Source organism: Lampris incognitus, chromosome 7, assembly GCF_029633865.1.
Source record: "Lampris incognitus isolate fLamInc1 chromosome 7, fLamInc1.hap2, whole genome shotgun sequence".
In the NCBI taxonomy this organism is placed as follows: domain Eukaryota; kingdom Metazoa; phylum Chordata; class Actinopteri; order Lampriformes; family Lampridae; genus Lampris; species Lampris incognitus.
The window spans coordinates 21,200,460-21,215,753 of record NC_079217.1 but is presented as its reverse complement, the minus strand read 5'-3'; the positions used below and the strand labels follow the sequence as shown (position 1 = coordinate 21,215,753).

Below are 15,294 nucleotides of genomic sequence, written 5' to 3'. Positions count from 1 at the left end.
GACGCTGATGTTGGCCGTCAAGAAGATGTTAACTCTTTCCTGTTATTATTAACAAAGGAATGGTGGTAATTCACAGTGATGGCTGATCAGTAACCAAGTTATTAACAACATCAGTTCATTAAGGATCAGAGGCTAAAAGGCCAGCTTATTATCTTGTTATTATCTTAAAAACGACAACTCTCTCCCGGCAAGTGGCAGGTTTTTCAAATTCGTCTAAGCACAAAACAATAGGATCATGAGACAGTGGCGGATGGAGAGTGTGGGGGTCAGCGTAACCAGGCGTTTGTTTTGTAACAAATTACAATTTAACGTCTGCGTGAGTGTCGGACGTTATTGCTAGTCGCTGTGCTATCGAGACGGCCAGTGTTGTCGAAGCTAACGGTAGGTGCTAACTCTCTTGAGTTGATGTGCCACACGGTAACAGCATCCATTGCACCTCAGCAGTGCAAGGTGAGTTGACGTGTTTATTCTGAGATTGATCAACGCCGTGGAGTTCCGATGCGTGATGAAACGCGATTGCGTTGCGGTATGGCAGGCGCCACTTAGTTTACAGTCATCACTGTTGTCACGATTCAGCTGACAGATGGCTCTGACAGTCTTATCTGCTTGGAGTTACTGGCTAATAACGCAGGAGGCAAGCCCTTGGAGTAGGCTGTTAATTTTAAGTGTTCATGTGGGGTCCAAGTTTAGGCAGCTATGCTGTTCACTTACTTACTTAAGCTGCTATATGTTGACGATTGGAGCATTTTATCTAACGATGGGCCAAAGCCATCATCGGTCGAGGTGTGGCACAGAGCCGGCCGCTGTGGTATGAAGGTGCACGGCGCGCCAAAGCTGTATAAACCACGTGGTCGTTCCAGATTGGGCCTACTAGGGAAGTTAGCAACATGGCGCAGCGCATCACACCACGTCCACTGAACAGATGTTGATGTCAAAGATCTTGTAACACTGAGCACTTGACCGGTTACGTGTTATTTTTTTTTTCGAGCAATGATGACTTATCATGTTGCGTATGTGGCTAGACAGACGGGCAGATGGAGCGTGTGCGACGTACACAGGTGCAACTAGATGAAACGCTGGTTTCTTATCAGTGCTAAAGGGCTCGCTAGCTTGGGTTACAAGATGCTGTCCGCAGCTGTGCTTGACTATGCACATTCTCAAATGTTTTCCTTTTCTATCGCCAGTTGTCAACAAACAGGGGGTAGGGTCGTTGATGTGTTTATATTTGAGTTTGTTCCTTATCGTAGTAACGAGCTGGTTTAGCAGGCATGATGCTGATGAGACGTCCATGCACAACATGGATGCTGCTCCCTTGATGACATCGCATGTCCAGCTGCATTCCATCGAATAATCTCTCTAGATTCTCAATCATATACTTGGTTCAATAGTCAAGGATAATATTATTCTTATCTCAGCCATGCTACAAGTCTGAGTGGATGAATGAGATCTAAGGCTGTGCAGTGCAAACATAAATCAGATAAGTAAGCCACATTAAGTCACATTTTGCCTGACATAAGGATACTTGTTAGTTTACTGTTATGAAACAAGCTTACTGTTAGGAACATGCAGCGCCCAGGCATGTGTGGGTTTTGTTAGGTCTTATGAGTTTGTTGAAATTGTGCTATTAAGATGCAGCATCAGTAGTGCTAAACGTTGAATATCCCTCTGTTTATTCTAGCCTGCAGCCTCTTTGTAAAAATCTGACTGTACCTACTTTAGAAGTTTTGTTTTTTTGTTTGTTTCCAGTTGTTTGAATTAGAACCTATAGATCTGTTTTGACTAGCCAGATAAGCTTACACACATGATGAATTTGACTGGTTTTCGGTGGTTTGCTCAAGAAAACACGTGAGACATGACATGCCATTTAAAGTAGCGTAGAAAAGTTGGCAAAAGTAGATTTTCAGTCTTATACAGAAGTCATGTCAACTGTATTTCAAATGCCAGTCATTTTGCCAACAAAAACAGTGCATAGACAATTGTATGTTTCTTTTAACATCATGTTCTTTTTTCTTTTTGGTGTATTTAAGACTTGTTTAACCTTTCATGGTAAATTTAAAGTAATAACACAGCTACGAAGAAATTATCATCATTCACCTTGACTCTTATCTGGTTGTGTCAATGAACTTGAGTCTAAGTCTTTACCTGTAGTTCGTTTTAAAGGTATGGGTCTGGTCCAATAACAAGGGATCGAAAGCACTTCTTCATTCACTGCAATGGCACTGTCCCGTCTTTTTGTCTCCAAAAGGCTTGTAGTTGATATTTAAGTGAAGTATTCCATAGTTTAACTTAGCCGGGGTCTGACGTCACCACAAATGACAGAGGGCTTACACATTCCAACATTCACAAAGGTTAAAGATCTTAGCGTGAGCACATCAGCTGCGAAGCTTCAGTGCCACTCAGTGTATTGTAAATTATCTGCAACAGGCCATCAATCCATAGAACCAATGCCACATCTTTTTCCTATTACCAAACTAGGGCTATACAACTATTCAATTGGGAAGTTGTTGTAAAAGTCCTTTTTAAAAAAAAGAAAGAAAAAGAAAGTGTTGGTCCTTTGTTAATAGCATGGATGGATATATTTCCTTCATATAAGCTCACACACAGTGGCTCGGGCTTCAAGAGGCGACATGGTCGCCATGGTCTTTAGCAAGGGTGGTCTTCCCCTGCAGTGTAGGTGGTCACAGTGAGGAATGTAGGGGCTTACGCAACATTTGGAACTGTGTGTTTTACCACTGGTGGTGATGGTTAGAGCTCCATGGTGCAGTGTGTCAGCCCAGCTCAGATGACTGCGTACTTGGGGGAGTGGCATTGCCTTGGTTCTCACATAACTATCCTTGCACTTGCACACTCCCGCTAAATACGGGCCCCTTGGCGCACCATTCTTGGCTAGTTTGCATTGTTGCATACTGTATAATAGCGGACCTTGCCCTGAATTTGTTCTGGTTATTTTCAAAAATTAGGCAGTCACTGTTTGTACAGTCAGTGCGTGGTATAGAGGGGTTATGTAGCATAAAAGCCATCAAAGAATGGGGGCTAGTCTTCCAAAAACACCTTAACTTTTATTTTTTTGTGTTTCTTCCTATGAGTAGAGAAGACTGTGACAGGTATGGTGGCAGTATGTGCTTTTCTTCTTACACCCTACTTTAGACTTGGGGTTGTACACTCAGCATTGACAGGCAGCGACAAACCAAGCTTTTTACAGAGCCAGTCCATGGATGAGACTTTGAGCTTTTCCTCGACCCCTTCTTTAACCTCACCTCAGCCCAGCTTGCAGCGTCTCCATTCTCTAAGCTCTAAAACTGGGGTATGACATGGGTCACTCTTTGATAGTGTGTGTGTGTTTTTTTTTCTAAGCCACGAACTTCACCTTCCTTTTATCCCAGCCACAGCTCAGTTAAAATCTATTGGTCCTCTTTTGTCTTTTTTGAAAGAGTCTTGTTATCAGTGGAGATTACTACCATTTCTGTACCATGGTTTCCCCTTCTTTAGAAAAAGAAACACCCTGATTCATCATGACTCAGGCTTTTTATGCTGCTGTGCGTTTGTGTGTGTGCGCGCATGCGCATGTGCGTACGCGGGAGATAGAAACAGAGGGGGTGTTTGTGTGTCAGAAGTATTGAAGGCTTCAGCTATATGCCACTTTGTTAGGGGCACATATAAACAGAATTATCCCAGTGGAGGAAGGCCAATGACCCAATATGTCCATTGGCTGCACTCCCTCAGACCTTGTCGTTTTCATTGACAAGGCTACTCCACAGATTCCTGACAGTCACAATGGGTGGATTATCTCCTATCGGGTTTTGTTTTTGCAATTGTGTTTTTATTCATACAATTTTTATTTTACAACATGGCTTTGTTCTCTCTTTTTCGCTTTTTGTTTCAGGACAAACCATTCCCCAGAGTGTCTGTCCCACTCTTTGGACCTTAAGACAATTCATAAATGTAGGTATACAGATTGATTATCACAGTAAATATATGGACTACCAGAATTCACGTTTTTGGGATGCTCTGACTGATTTGCCTGGCAGAACAGAATTGTAGAACAGATTGATTGGCTGTATATACAAAAACAATCAACAAAATTAAATTCAGTACCCAATCAGTACTGCTTGACTGAAAAACCCAAAACACCTACTGGTACATTATATATTTAGATAAATAAATACTACTCATGTAGTACACGGTAAGATTTATTCATACTGGAGAAGCAGCTCTGGGTTGCCATCTGGAGTTCAATACAATTGATGAGGGGCAAGTTCACAATCTTTATTCGGTGTAGAAAATACAATCCATGTTTCAGCCAAAGCTAACGTGATGCCCCGACATAATTCAATGACAGCGAATTTGAGTGGTCCTTTTATAACTAGTCATTTTCACGGTTGGCTACGGTTGTTTCTCGTCGTGTTGCTTCCTGCGACACAGCCTGCAAGCGATTATTAGCAGGAGTCACTCGCTTGCAACACAGCAAAGAAAAAATTGAGGGATATTGGCAATATAAATGACCTGAAATTTTTACTATGACCATTCAAATTCGATATAATAGTCATATCATGTCAGTTTTAGCTGAACTGTGGAATGTTTTGTTTTGTTTTTGTTTTTTTGCTGAATGATTGTGGATTTGTCCCCCATTAATTACATAGAACTCTAGATGGCAAGCTGGATCTGTGTCCAGTATGAATAAATGGATGGATGACTTTGAAAAATAAAACCTACCTATGAACTACATGGGCAATGAGTATGAAATAGGGATACATTTAAAAAAAAATCTGAATTATTCCTTTAACCGTTTAGCCATGACTAAACAGCTGGGCAGAGCAAACTAATGTCATGATTACAACAATATAAGTTTCCTGCAGTTATTCTGCCACTACCTCCACCAAAGAAGTCCTCATCCAAAAATTAAGGGAAAAAAAAAGTGTGGAGAGCTGGTGGATCAGTAGGGATTGGCTATTAATCAACTAACATCATCATCGACCGACTGGCGCTCAGCCTTTTGATATGATTTTTGACAGTTAAATTTGAAAATTACATCACATTTATATTGAGCTGACTAGTGCCCAAAATTCCTAAATTTCACCCTTGAGAAACAGGCCCATATTTTTTTCCTTAACACTTGTTGAAGACCTTGTTGAAAAAAATCACATCTATTGTTCTGTTTAAATTGTTAAATATATGCAGGATTCAACAATAAGGTTTCAGGGCAGAACAGTAAGACTTCTCAAAGGGCCCGTGGGTGGTGAAGTCGCTAACAACGATGTGAATAACTGCAAATAAAAAGGAAAAGGACAAGAAAATCAAGCAGACTAGACCTGTAGTGGATACCCATCACGTTTGCCAACATTTTTGAATGCCCAGTCATTCACTGTGACATAGTTTAATAGTTTGCTGAGGACTGCAATTGTTAGCAAAGGATTTGGGGGTAAGGCCTTCGAACAACAACGAAAATGACTCAGCCAGCCCAGAACTATGGTGTTTGATAGCAGAAATTTTGGGGTACTTAGTTGTTTACTTTGTTGTAGTCACTACCATTCAGCAACCCCTACTGATATTTTCCGGAAATACAAAGCCTCAATATTACAAATAACCCCTTTAACAGTCAGTCAACCAGTTTTTATTCCCACCATTTGCATTCTGCTATGGTTTAGTTGTCAGCCATGACATTGCTGTTATGCTGAGTGTGAGCATGTGACATGGTATGTGCCCATGAGTGTTTTTGTTTTTGTTTTTTGTTTGTTTTTTGTTTTTTTTGGAGAAATCCCTTCTGGTCTCCGTGGATCTTTCTATGCTAATCAGCCAGATGAGCATCCCACTTCATGTTTACTGCAGTTTACTCCCGTTTATTATTGACATTTTTTCCTCACCTCCCCCTTTGCTCCTCTCATCTTTCTCCAGATTTGTGCACAGGTCCGTGTCCCCTCCCTCATGCAGAACTCCATGAAATGAATAAAGCACCACAGCCTATAACAGGACCCCCCACCGCCCCCCACCCCTCCCCCTCCCCTGGTCTCTCACAGGTAAGGGCAACTACGAGCTCACACTCTTTGGTTCTTCGAACGCAGATGGGAACATTTACTGACTGTGATCGCCTGCCTTCTCTTTATCCTCCGTCACCCCCTACTACTCCACCCTGCCCTTCTCCCCTTTATGTCACTTCCTCTCTTACAGCCCTCCTTCCCCCCTGGGCAGCCCCCCTCCGTTGTGTTTGCCACCCCACTGCCTCCACAAATGAACCCAACACCACAGCAACGACAGGTAGGCCAGCCCTCTGGACGCCCACTCCACATCACTGCTACAACCCTATTGGGTAGACTGCTTTCCATATAGGACACTCTCACTTCTTTCACGCCCCCCCCAATACATTGGACGCAGTGATACACCATGGTACTGGAACCACGCGATGGTTACGAACTGTATTGCTGGATGAGTGTTGGTGGAATGCAGCATGTCCCAGGAATGGTAGTGACAGGAACCCAGGAATGGGTTTCTCTTCATAATTTTTACTGCTGTTATTTTTTCGTGACCGGCAACATTTTAATTGACCAGACATTCAAAAATTTACCAGACAGCCATATGCATCAGGTGAATTACCTACTGGGGCATCCATCCACAGCACTGAGAACAACAAAGTTCACATTTAGATTATGGTATTATTTTAAATAGAATAGAAATAGGCTATCCAAAGGAATTGAATCGAGTGCAACTGGACTTGGTATATATCTGTGAAGACATTTCGCCTCTCATCCAAGAGGCTTCATCAGTTCGTGCCTTTCTGACTAGACCAAGCTAGTCTGACTGGCTGGTGATGAAACTCAGATATTTATCCTCTTTGGAGTCGTTATCAGAGCTAATGATGTCCATGGCTCTTTGTGTTCCGATGTTTAGCAACGCCCGTCGTTATCAGAGGCATTGATATGCATGGCTCTTTTGTGTTCCAATGTTTAGCAACGACCGTCGTTATCAGAGGTATTGAAATGAATATAATATATAAAAAAGGATAAGAAAACCACAGTGTACTACTCTGCCAGTACAGTTCATTTCTGTTATAAAATATTTGTATATAGAAAATTCTCAGGGGGGGGGGGCATTGCCATGATTGAGCATGAAATTACCATTGTGATTAGGACTGTGAATTTTCCTTCGAGGAGTCAAACTCAAAGCCAATGAATGACGAGCACCATCAATAGCGTTAGCTGGTTTTGCCACCCAACATGGTGCTCGTGGCATATTTACAAGGTCTGCATACCTCATCTGCGTGTCTTCTATAGGAGGCTAATTATAATCTCTTTTTCCTTTTCAATTGAATGTTTTGATGAAGTGATAATGATGAAATCCATCACCAGGGCCTGAAATGCATTTTTCAAAAGGGGGGGGGGTGCTGTTTGTGAACTTAACTACAGGTCTTACCATGTCCTATGCTTTCCTCAAATTGCCTTTCCTCACTCTCCTCCAGCTTAAAGGGATCTCTGAACTATATACATATATACATAGTTGTCATTTGTTGCCTCTTTATTTTTTTAATTTTTGTAACGTTGGCTTGTAAAAGGGGCAGCACCGTACATTTTACAAATCAAGCAGCTCATTTCGCCATTGTTAAGTTTGAGCCATGGATATATTCTGAGCCAGGTAGCTTGAAATTTGTCTTTGGACTGCTGCTTCACCTTAGTTATGTTACTGTTATCTGTCTGAGGATCCTGAGAATTAACGTTAACGTTGACATTACTGGCACCGCCATTTGTGGTAGTTGTTTCGAAGTCCGGTGGTTTTTTTCTGAGCAGGTTCCATTTTGGATGATGTAGATTTACGTTTTAGCCAGCAGTCCATGTTTACTTGCCTTCAAGTTCACATCATTGAAACCACAAAGTCTGATTCCTACGGCTGACGTTACACATGAAACTTTTTCATGCAACTTGGTTGCCTTTATGAGTTGCGAGTTGCATAATGGTTCTGCAACTAAACCGTTACACTAAGCATTTCAAATGCAATCAAAACTATGTGCAACAGCCAATTAGATTAGTCAGAACGATATACATGAAACATCTGTTGAATAGTCGTTAAGTATTCATCTTACTTTCTCATGTACTGAAGATTTGATTACATTTCTAACCAGACTAAATTTTGTAACTAAGAACAGAGTGGATACAAATTTCAAATGGCATAAGTGAGACAAAGTACTGTGTGCCCTTATTGCGAACTGGCAGAGCTGTTTAAATTAACAAATGCATTTCTTGAATTGGTTTATTATCTTAAAAAACGTCCTTGTCCGGAGTCCGGGTAGCATGGCAGTCTATTCCGTGGCCTACCAACACGGGGCTCGCCGGTTCGAATCTCCGTGTTACCTCTGGCTTGGTCGGGCGTCCCTACAGACACAATTGGCCGTGTCTGTGGGTGAGAAGCCGGATGTGGGTGTTTGTCCTGGTCGCCACACTGGCATCTCCTCTGGTCAGTCGGGTTGTCTGTTCAGGGGGGAGGGGGAACTGGGGGGAATAGCATGATCCTCCCACGTGCTACATCCCCTTGGCGAAACTCCTCACTGTCAGGTGAAAAGCGGCTGGCGACTCCATATGTATGAGAGGAGGCATGTGGTAGTCTGCAGCCCTCCCCGGATCAGCAGAGGGGGTGGAGCAATGATCAGGACGGCTTGTAAGAGTGAGGTAATTGGCCGGATACAATTGGGAAGAAAAATGTCCTTGTCATGGACATTACACTTTAAAAAAAATTCCTTGTGTAAGGTCCATGTTGGTAGCTGTCTCTCCATAGCGGTTTTCACATTGGGGGTTGAAAGCCCAGCAGAACGGGTCAGATTTGTGGAGTGACGTGACATCAAACGACAGGTGTGCGCTGATTGGTTTGTTGCATGAACCTTGTCGCATCAAGCTGAAACAGTTTTAACTTGATGCAACTAAGTTTCTCGCAACTTTTCAGTTAATCTACGTAATTGCAAGGGCTGATATACAGTGCAACTCTGACGAAATTCAGTTACATGCGACTAAGTTGCGTGAAAAAGATTCATGTGTAATATCGGGCTACTGTCTGTATATGCCAGCAAGTGATGCTGCAACAGCAGAGGGGGCTGCTAGCCTTGTAGAGAGAGTGCACACACCAGTTTGGTGTCCAGGCCGGAAGTCGGTCTGTCTGATGTGTCACTTCCAGCTAGTCCAGCGTTTCTCAAACCTCTCCTAGCGGACCACTTGTCCTGCATGTTTTAGATCTCTCCCTGCTCCAACACAGCTGATTCAAATGATCAACTCGTTATGAGCTCCCGAAGCTGCCTAATAACAAAACTGATCATTTAAATCAGCTGTGTTGGAGCAGGGAGAGATCTAAAACATGCAGGACAAGTGGTCCTCCAGGAGAGGTTTGAGAAACGCTGAGCTAGTCCATCCCACATACCAAACCGGTGCAAATGTTGGCTGAACATTATACATCGCTGTAAATGTGTGCAGGAATTTCCCACAATAGAACTGCTAGATTTGTGGGAATCAATGAAATTATGTGCTTTACCTGCAATCCTGCACTGAAATTCAGGCCCTACATCACACCTTGGTATTTTCCAAAGAATTAACTATGAAGTGGACAACCTACTTCAACCTGTCCATAACAACCATGTGAGTGTCTTTAGTTGCATCATATATTTGAGTCGATGACCCGTACAAAAGCAAGAGTGCCAAAACTTGTTGGAATACACTGCATTTTCTCTGCATGCTGCTTATTAATTCACTGCTTGGCTCAGTTTTCTATGGTATTGGGTGTAATGCCCTATAACTGATTGAGGTGCTTTCTTTCTCTTTCACTCCTTTCTCTCTCACTCCCCCTCTTCTCCCCTTATGCTTCCATTTGATGTGTCTTTGTGTGTGGTCTGTTTGCGCTGCTGAAGGGAGGCTTCAGGTCACTGCAGGTAACTCATCTTTCTCTTTCCTCCACTTCTTCCTGTTCTTTTTCTCACCCTGCCCTGGATTGTGTGTGTGTGTGTCCTGCTTTGATAATTGGCGGTGTTGTGCTTTGTTGGCTTGGCATCATTTTGCTGGCTGTGGTGGTAAGCTCCCAGGCCGGCAGCAGAATGTCAATGAGGAGGCTGTGAAAGAACCAGCACTAGCTGCTTTATCTCCACTGTCATTTAGAGCCAATGTGTTTCCAGTTGGAAACAAACCAGATTCACAGACACAGTAGTAGGCCAGTTTGGTTGGAAAACTTAGCAGGACCTGATCCTGATCCAAATGCTGTGATAAGGGAGTGTTTTTGAGTTTTTGTTTTGTTTCTTTGGGATCCCATAGACATAGTTGATAGGTCACTAATATCTTTCATTCTCTTGTTTCCCCTTCTCCACCTTCTCCATTCACACTTTCCTATGGCCACTCTTCTGTCATCTGTCAATTTGTCTCACATCATTCCCTCCCTCTGCTCCAGCCATACTATGCCAACAGGGCCAGCCTGCCTCCTAGTAGCGGGCCCCGGGGGGTGCCGACCAGCAGTGCCCCTCGACCTGTGGCTCCAACTCATGTCTACCAGCCAGGCCCTGGCTCCCAAATGATGATGATTCCCCAGCAGCAACTCCCTTTCCCCAGCTCCCCACAGGGACCGGCCTACTTCATACCTGGACAGGTAGGGGAAAGCATCTTTTAAAATGCCTTTTCCAGACTTGATGATTCTTAAATCGCATTCAAAGCACTACTTAAAGAGACATATTTGTTTCAATGTAACAAGAAGAAAAAAATCCCACTTCAGCTATTCTGCTATTGATACATATGTTTACGAGATGACTCTTAAATCTTATTCAGAATGCACTACTTGAAGAATTGAGATCTGTTTTAGTGTATTAAGGACCAAAATCCAATTTCAGGTATTCTGCTATTGATACATAAAATCTGTACAGTTCTTGGAAGTAATGGTTGGTTGTCATGATCTGATACTGATCCAATAAAGATATGAATTAAAATATTTGTGGGGTGGCTAATTGAATTTCAGGCATCACTTTAAGGGAAGGACAATTCAAATCTAGTATGCAAATCAATTCATGTAATAGTTATGTTCTCATTTTATTATCAGAGTAGATGCCAATAGCACTATGTCTGTAAAAGTGCTTGTCTGTTTGTCTTATTCCTGGATGTATAAATTGTTTGAGGCCAGGTGTCAGACTATTTTTTGACTGATCTTAAACCATTCAGCATGGTCAAGATGAGAAGAGTAGTCCTTGGTATATTGGGATTAGTCACTAAATCGCTAATATTTTTGTACTGTCTTGACTTAAGTGTCCTACCTCTCTTTGTTTATGCCTCATCCCTTACTGCTGTAACTCAGTACCGGTCAGCAACCTACGTGGCCACACCTCAGCAGTACCCAGTCCCAACTGGCACCCCTGGTTTCTATGCTGGCACCAGCCCTGCTGAATATGGTACTTATGGTAAGAGGCTCTATGTGGGGCCTCGTCTTACACACTCGCACACATAACATGTCTGTGAATGTTCTCATTCACACATAACATACACATAACACACACACATAACATACATACTGGCTTAACTTTTTAAGCAAATTCCAAAGAATGAGACTTTAACACACATACATATTGAGAAGGCCGAACTTTCATCCTTATCTTCGCATCGTTTTTTTCCATCCTGAATTCATATTCCCATAATCATTCATTTCAAAGTCCAGTAAGCGCTGCAGAAATGTTTTGCTTTTCAATTTATGGCTTGTCACCCCATCTAGTGGTGGTTGTATGTCAGCACAGCTTAATGATGTCCAAAAACAAACCCAGTGACCCCCCCCCCCAGCATCTGAGCTATGTATGGGTTTCGTTTAGATTGTAGTTTACCACCGCTAGACTGCCATCGTACTTAACACACCCTGCTTAGCAAACACAATTATTCCATGTGGGCTTGGTGTGTTATGGTCATTGATATGCATTGTTTGTGAATGGATTATATTTTTTTGAAAAAGGATGAAACTTTGTTTTTGGTCAGCGTTTCTGTTTGTGAGCATGCCTTACAGGCCTATTGCCAGATCACACTGATATGGGGAGAGGGGGCTGTAAGATTTTGAGGAGGGCGTGGTTGGAACTGGGTGTGGGGTAGTATAAAGGCAACTGAAACAGCTAAAGCTTATTTTAATGCAACATCTTCTATATTTCGCTCCAAAGTATTAGTTCAAATACATTAACTTTGAAAATTGGGAATAGCGTGAAGCTGCGTTGTGCTGTAGGCCGAAAGGAAGCGCTTAAAATCTTATCTAGTTTGGGAAGTGCAGAACAAAACAACCACAAAAAAGGTAGCTGTGCTTGATGGTCCCTCTTTCCAATCAAACCGGTATTAGCAACCTGTGGGTAGGCCTAATACCAGATGACTTGTCACAAGGAAGGCTGGATGGTCAGTCTACCTTGTCTGTTAAAAATGTGGACATCCTGTACTCATCCCTCCAGAGAAAACTTGCCAGAGCATCAACCAGGTAATTCCTGGGAAATACATGGCACCAGAATGGGTAAAAGTGGATGTTGTAGATGCACACTAGACGCCACACCAGCTTTACTTTGGAACTCATGCAGTCCAGGCCTCTAGTCTAGCTGCTTTTTTTGTGTTTTAATACCTCTTATCATGCCATCATGAACATTAATATTACATAGTGTCTATACTTGAGTGTGACACACACACCACATATCGGAAATTCTCACACTTTGTCATTGCCGTATTGGATCATCTTAGACATTTAGATGGCTGGTGGCTGCCCTGGTTTAGTCATGTCATGTCATGTCAAGTCAATTCAATTTTATTTGTATAGCCCAATATCACAAATTACAAATTCGTCCTTTCATCTCTACCCAGGAGACTCAAGAAGCCTAGCCTCCAAGAACAACAGTCGGTCACTAACGGCTCCAACGACTCTCATGACCACTGAACAATGAAGTTGAAACTAACCCCCCCAACGACCGTCGCTGCTAAACAAATGCAAATCAATAGCTCCGAAGGCGACGGGCGCGGCTGGACATCGGAGCACAGGAGAGCCACGCATATCAATAGCTCCGATAACGACGGGCACGGCCATAACATCGGTACACAAAAGAGCCACTCATATCTATGGCTCTGTTAGCGACGGGCGTTGTTAAACATCGGGACACAAAGAGCCACGCATATCAATAGCTCTGACAATGACTCCTAGAGGATAAATATCTGAGTCTCATCACCAGCCAGTCAGACTAGTTTGGTCTAGTCAGAAAGGCACGAACTGAGGAAGCCTCTTTGGATGAGAGGTGAAACGTCTTCACGGATATATATCAAGTCCAGTTGCACTTGATTCAACTCCTTTGGAGAAGTGCGTGAATAAAAAATTTTTTTTTAAAAAGAGCGGGCAGTTGCTGCTAGTAACAAATACAACTAAAATGCATTGGTAGACTGCTGCATTTAATAGTTTTGGTCCATCACGGAAAGAAAGAGCATGCCTTTTGGCCTTTAATTTAACAGAATGTTGTGATAAACAGATTATGCTCAACTTGCATTACTAAAATAATAAATCGGTTACCGTGTGTTTATTTATTTAAAGTTTGTTTTGATACAACATGTTGTACATTGCGAGGTTTGAGTCTTTTATGGAGCGCCTGTTGTCACTGACAACGTTACCGTAACGGGAGAAGGAGCGCTCAGCATCAACACTGTTGACAGGGGCCATCAAACATCTGATTGCAACAACTGATAAGGATGGGAATCTTGATCCCAGCGCATTCCAGAATCTGTATACATTGTCGCACTTTGTTTCTCCCAGCGTTTGGCAGTATGCACAGTACTCGCGCTGTGCTTGTGTATTGTCCTCGAATAGCAGAATGTCCTGGAACAATTCTTTTTCATCCAGGTTTAGGAATATGGCCTAGTTGGGATCGAATACCCGACATGCACTGAGAAATCTTGAAGCAGGTTGTCTGAAACGGGCCGTGGAATTTAGGTCCATGTAGCCTTGGAGTTTCTCAGCACTCTCTTTCAGTGCTTCCTTCCCAATGGGGTGGTCGCATTCATTAAAACTACCATCAAGCCACACCGCAAGGTCGCGCAATTCATTCGTGACCATATGTGAGCGAATCGCCAGCTCTTCATATTTTCTCAATGTGTGCATGATGCGTGGTGCATATACTATTGAAGCATTGACAGTTGTTCGATGACTTCGTGTGACTGTGACAAACTGATAAGCTCAGCGATTGATGTGCTCTGAGACCGTTGTCTTTCTTCCTCAAAGAAGTAAATGTAGTCATCCAAGTGGTTCATGTGGAATAAGGCTGCTTCAAACCAGCTGTTCCATCGCGTTATTACAGGTGTCGGTGGAATGCACGGAGTTTTCTCATTTTCCTGGAGATACATGCGGAATCTAGCTTTACGCGCAGGACAAGCTGTAAACGCCTGTTTCACAGCCACAACCAGATCGTTGACTTTCTTAAATGTCTTGCGCCATACGTCACCCACCAAGTTTAATAGGTGTGCAACACAGGTGATATGGACAGCGTTTAGAAAGAGAGGTTTCATTCCTCGTTCCCATGCCTTAGTCATATATGCAGCGTTGTCAGATACAGCTGGAGTGACTCGATCGAAGGGGACCGCATATTTCGTCAGTGTACCCTGTATGGCCTGGCTTACTGTCTTGAAATTGACACTGTCTAGAACCACGCAATCTAACCGAATTACATCCAATTTCAACTCCTCCTTGCACTCGGGTTTGCTTAATACACCCAGTATGTTGAGAACGTATCTGTCCTCGGCATCAGTGGTCTCGTCAGCAACAATGCTAATTCCGTCACAAACTTTGATCTCATTCACGTGTTTCGCGAATATGCTAGGCAGGTAGGTGCGTCGGAGTTGACAGGCACTTGGAATTACTCCGATGTCGCGGAGATTGCTTTCCAGATAGGACTTCAGACCAACATTGTCCAGTGTGTGTAAGGGGATGTTGGCTGAAGTGAAAGCTTCTGTAAGTTTAATTACCTCACTCTGTCTATGCAACTTTGCGGTTGTTTTAGCTTGAAACAGCTCTGACACAGTTTTCTGCAGTTTTCGGCTCTTCTCGGTTTCAATGGCCCGATCTGCGGTTTTCTTTTTATGGACGTATGTCTGCAAATGCTTGTCGCAACTTGGTTTTCGAGTGTAGTCCACCGGGATGTTACACACTGAGCAAAATAACAAACCGCCACTGACGTGAAAATTTTTTTCTGGGTATTGTAGGGATCATGCTTTAGCGGAGGTCTTTGCAGTTTTACTCATTTTTAAGTTTTTGATCGGACCATGACTAACGTTAGCTGTTCATTCATTCGCACTTCTAACGTAA

The 15,294-nt window shown here is 42.9% G+C and overlaps 1 protein-coding gene across 3 annotated transcripts in view; it reads left to right on the top strand.

The window, feature by feature from the left end:
• The window catches only part of LOC130115359 (eukaryotic translation initiation factor 4 gamma 1-like), a 55,168-nt gene that overhangs the window by 653 nt on the left and 39,221 nt on the right, over positions 1-15,294 (top strand). For 2 of the 3 annotated variants that reach the window (XM_056282979.1, XM_056282978.1), the window contains exons 2-6: positions 3,884-3,942; positions 5,893-6,014; positions 6,166-6,252; positions 10,405-10,599; positions 11,296-11,398. In XM_056282979.1, coding sequence (XP_056138954.1) covers positions 5,940-6,014; positions 6,166-6,252; positions 10,405-10,599; positions 11,296-11,398 — 460 coding nt within the window. In that variant the 5' untranslated portion in view covers positions 3,884-3,942; positions 5,893-5,939. The remainder of the gene's footprint in view (positions 1-3,883; positions 3,943-5,892; positions 6,015-6,165; positions 6,253-10,404; positions 10,600-11,295; positions 11,399-15,294) is intronic. The other variant, XM_056282980.1, reaches the window with a different exon arrangement.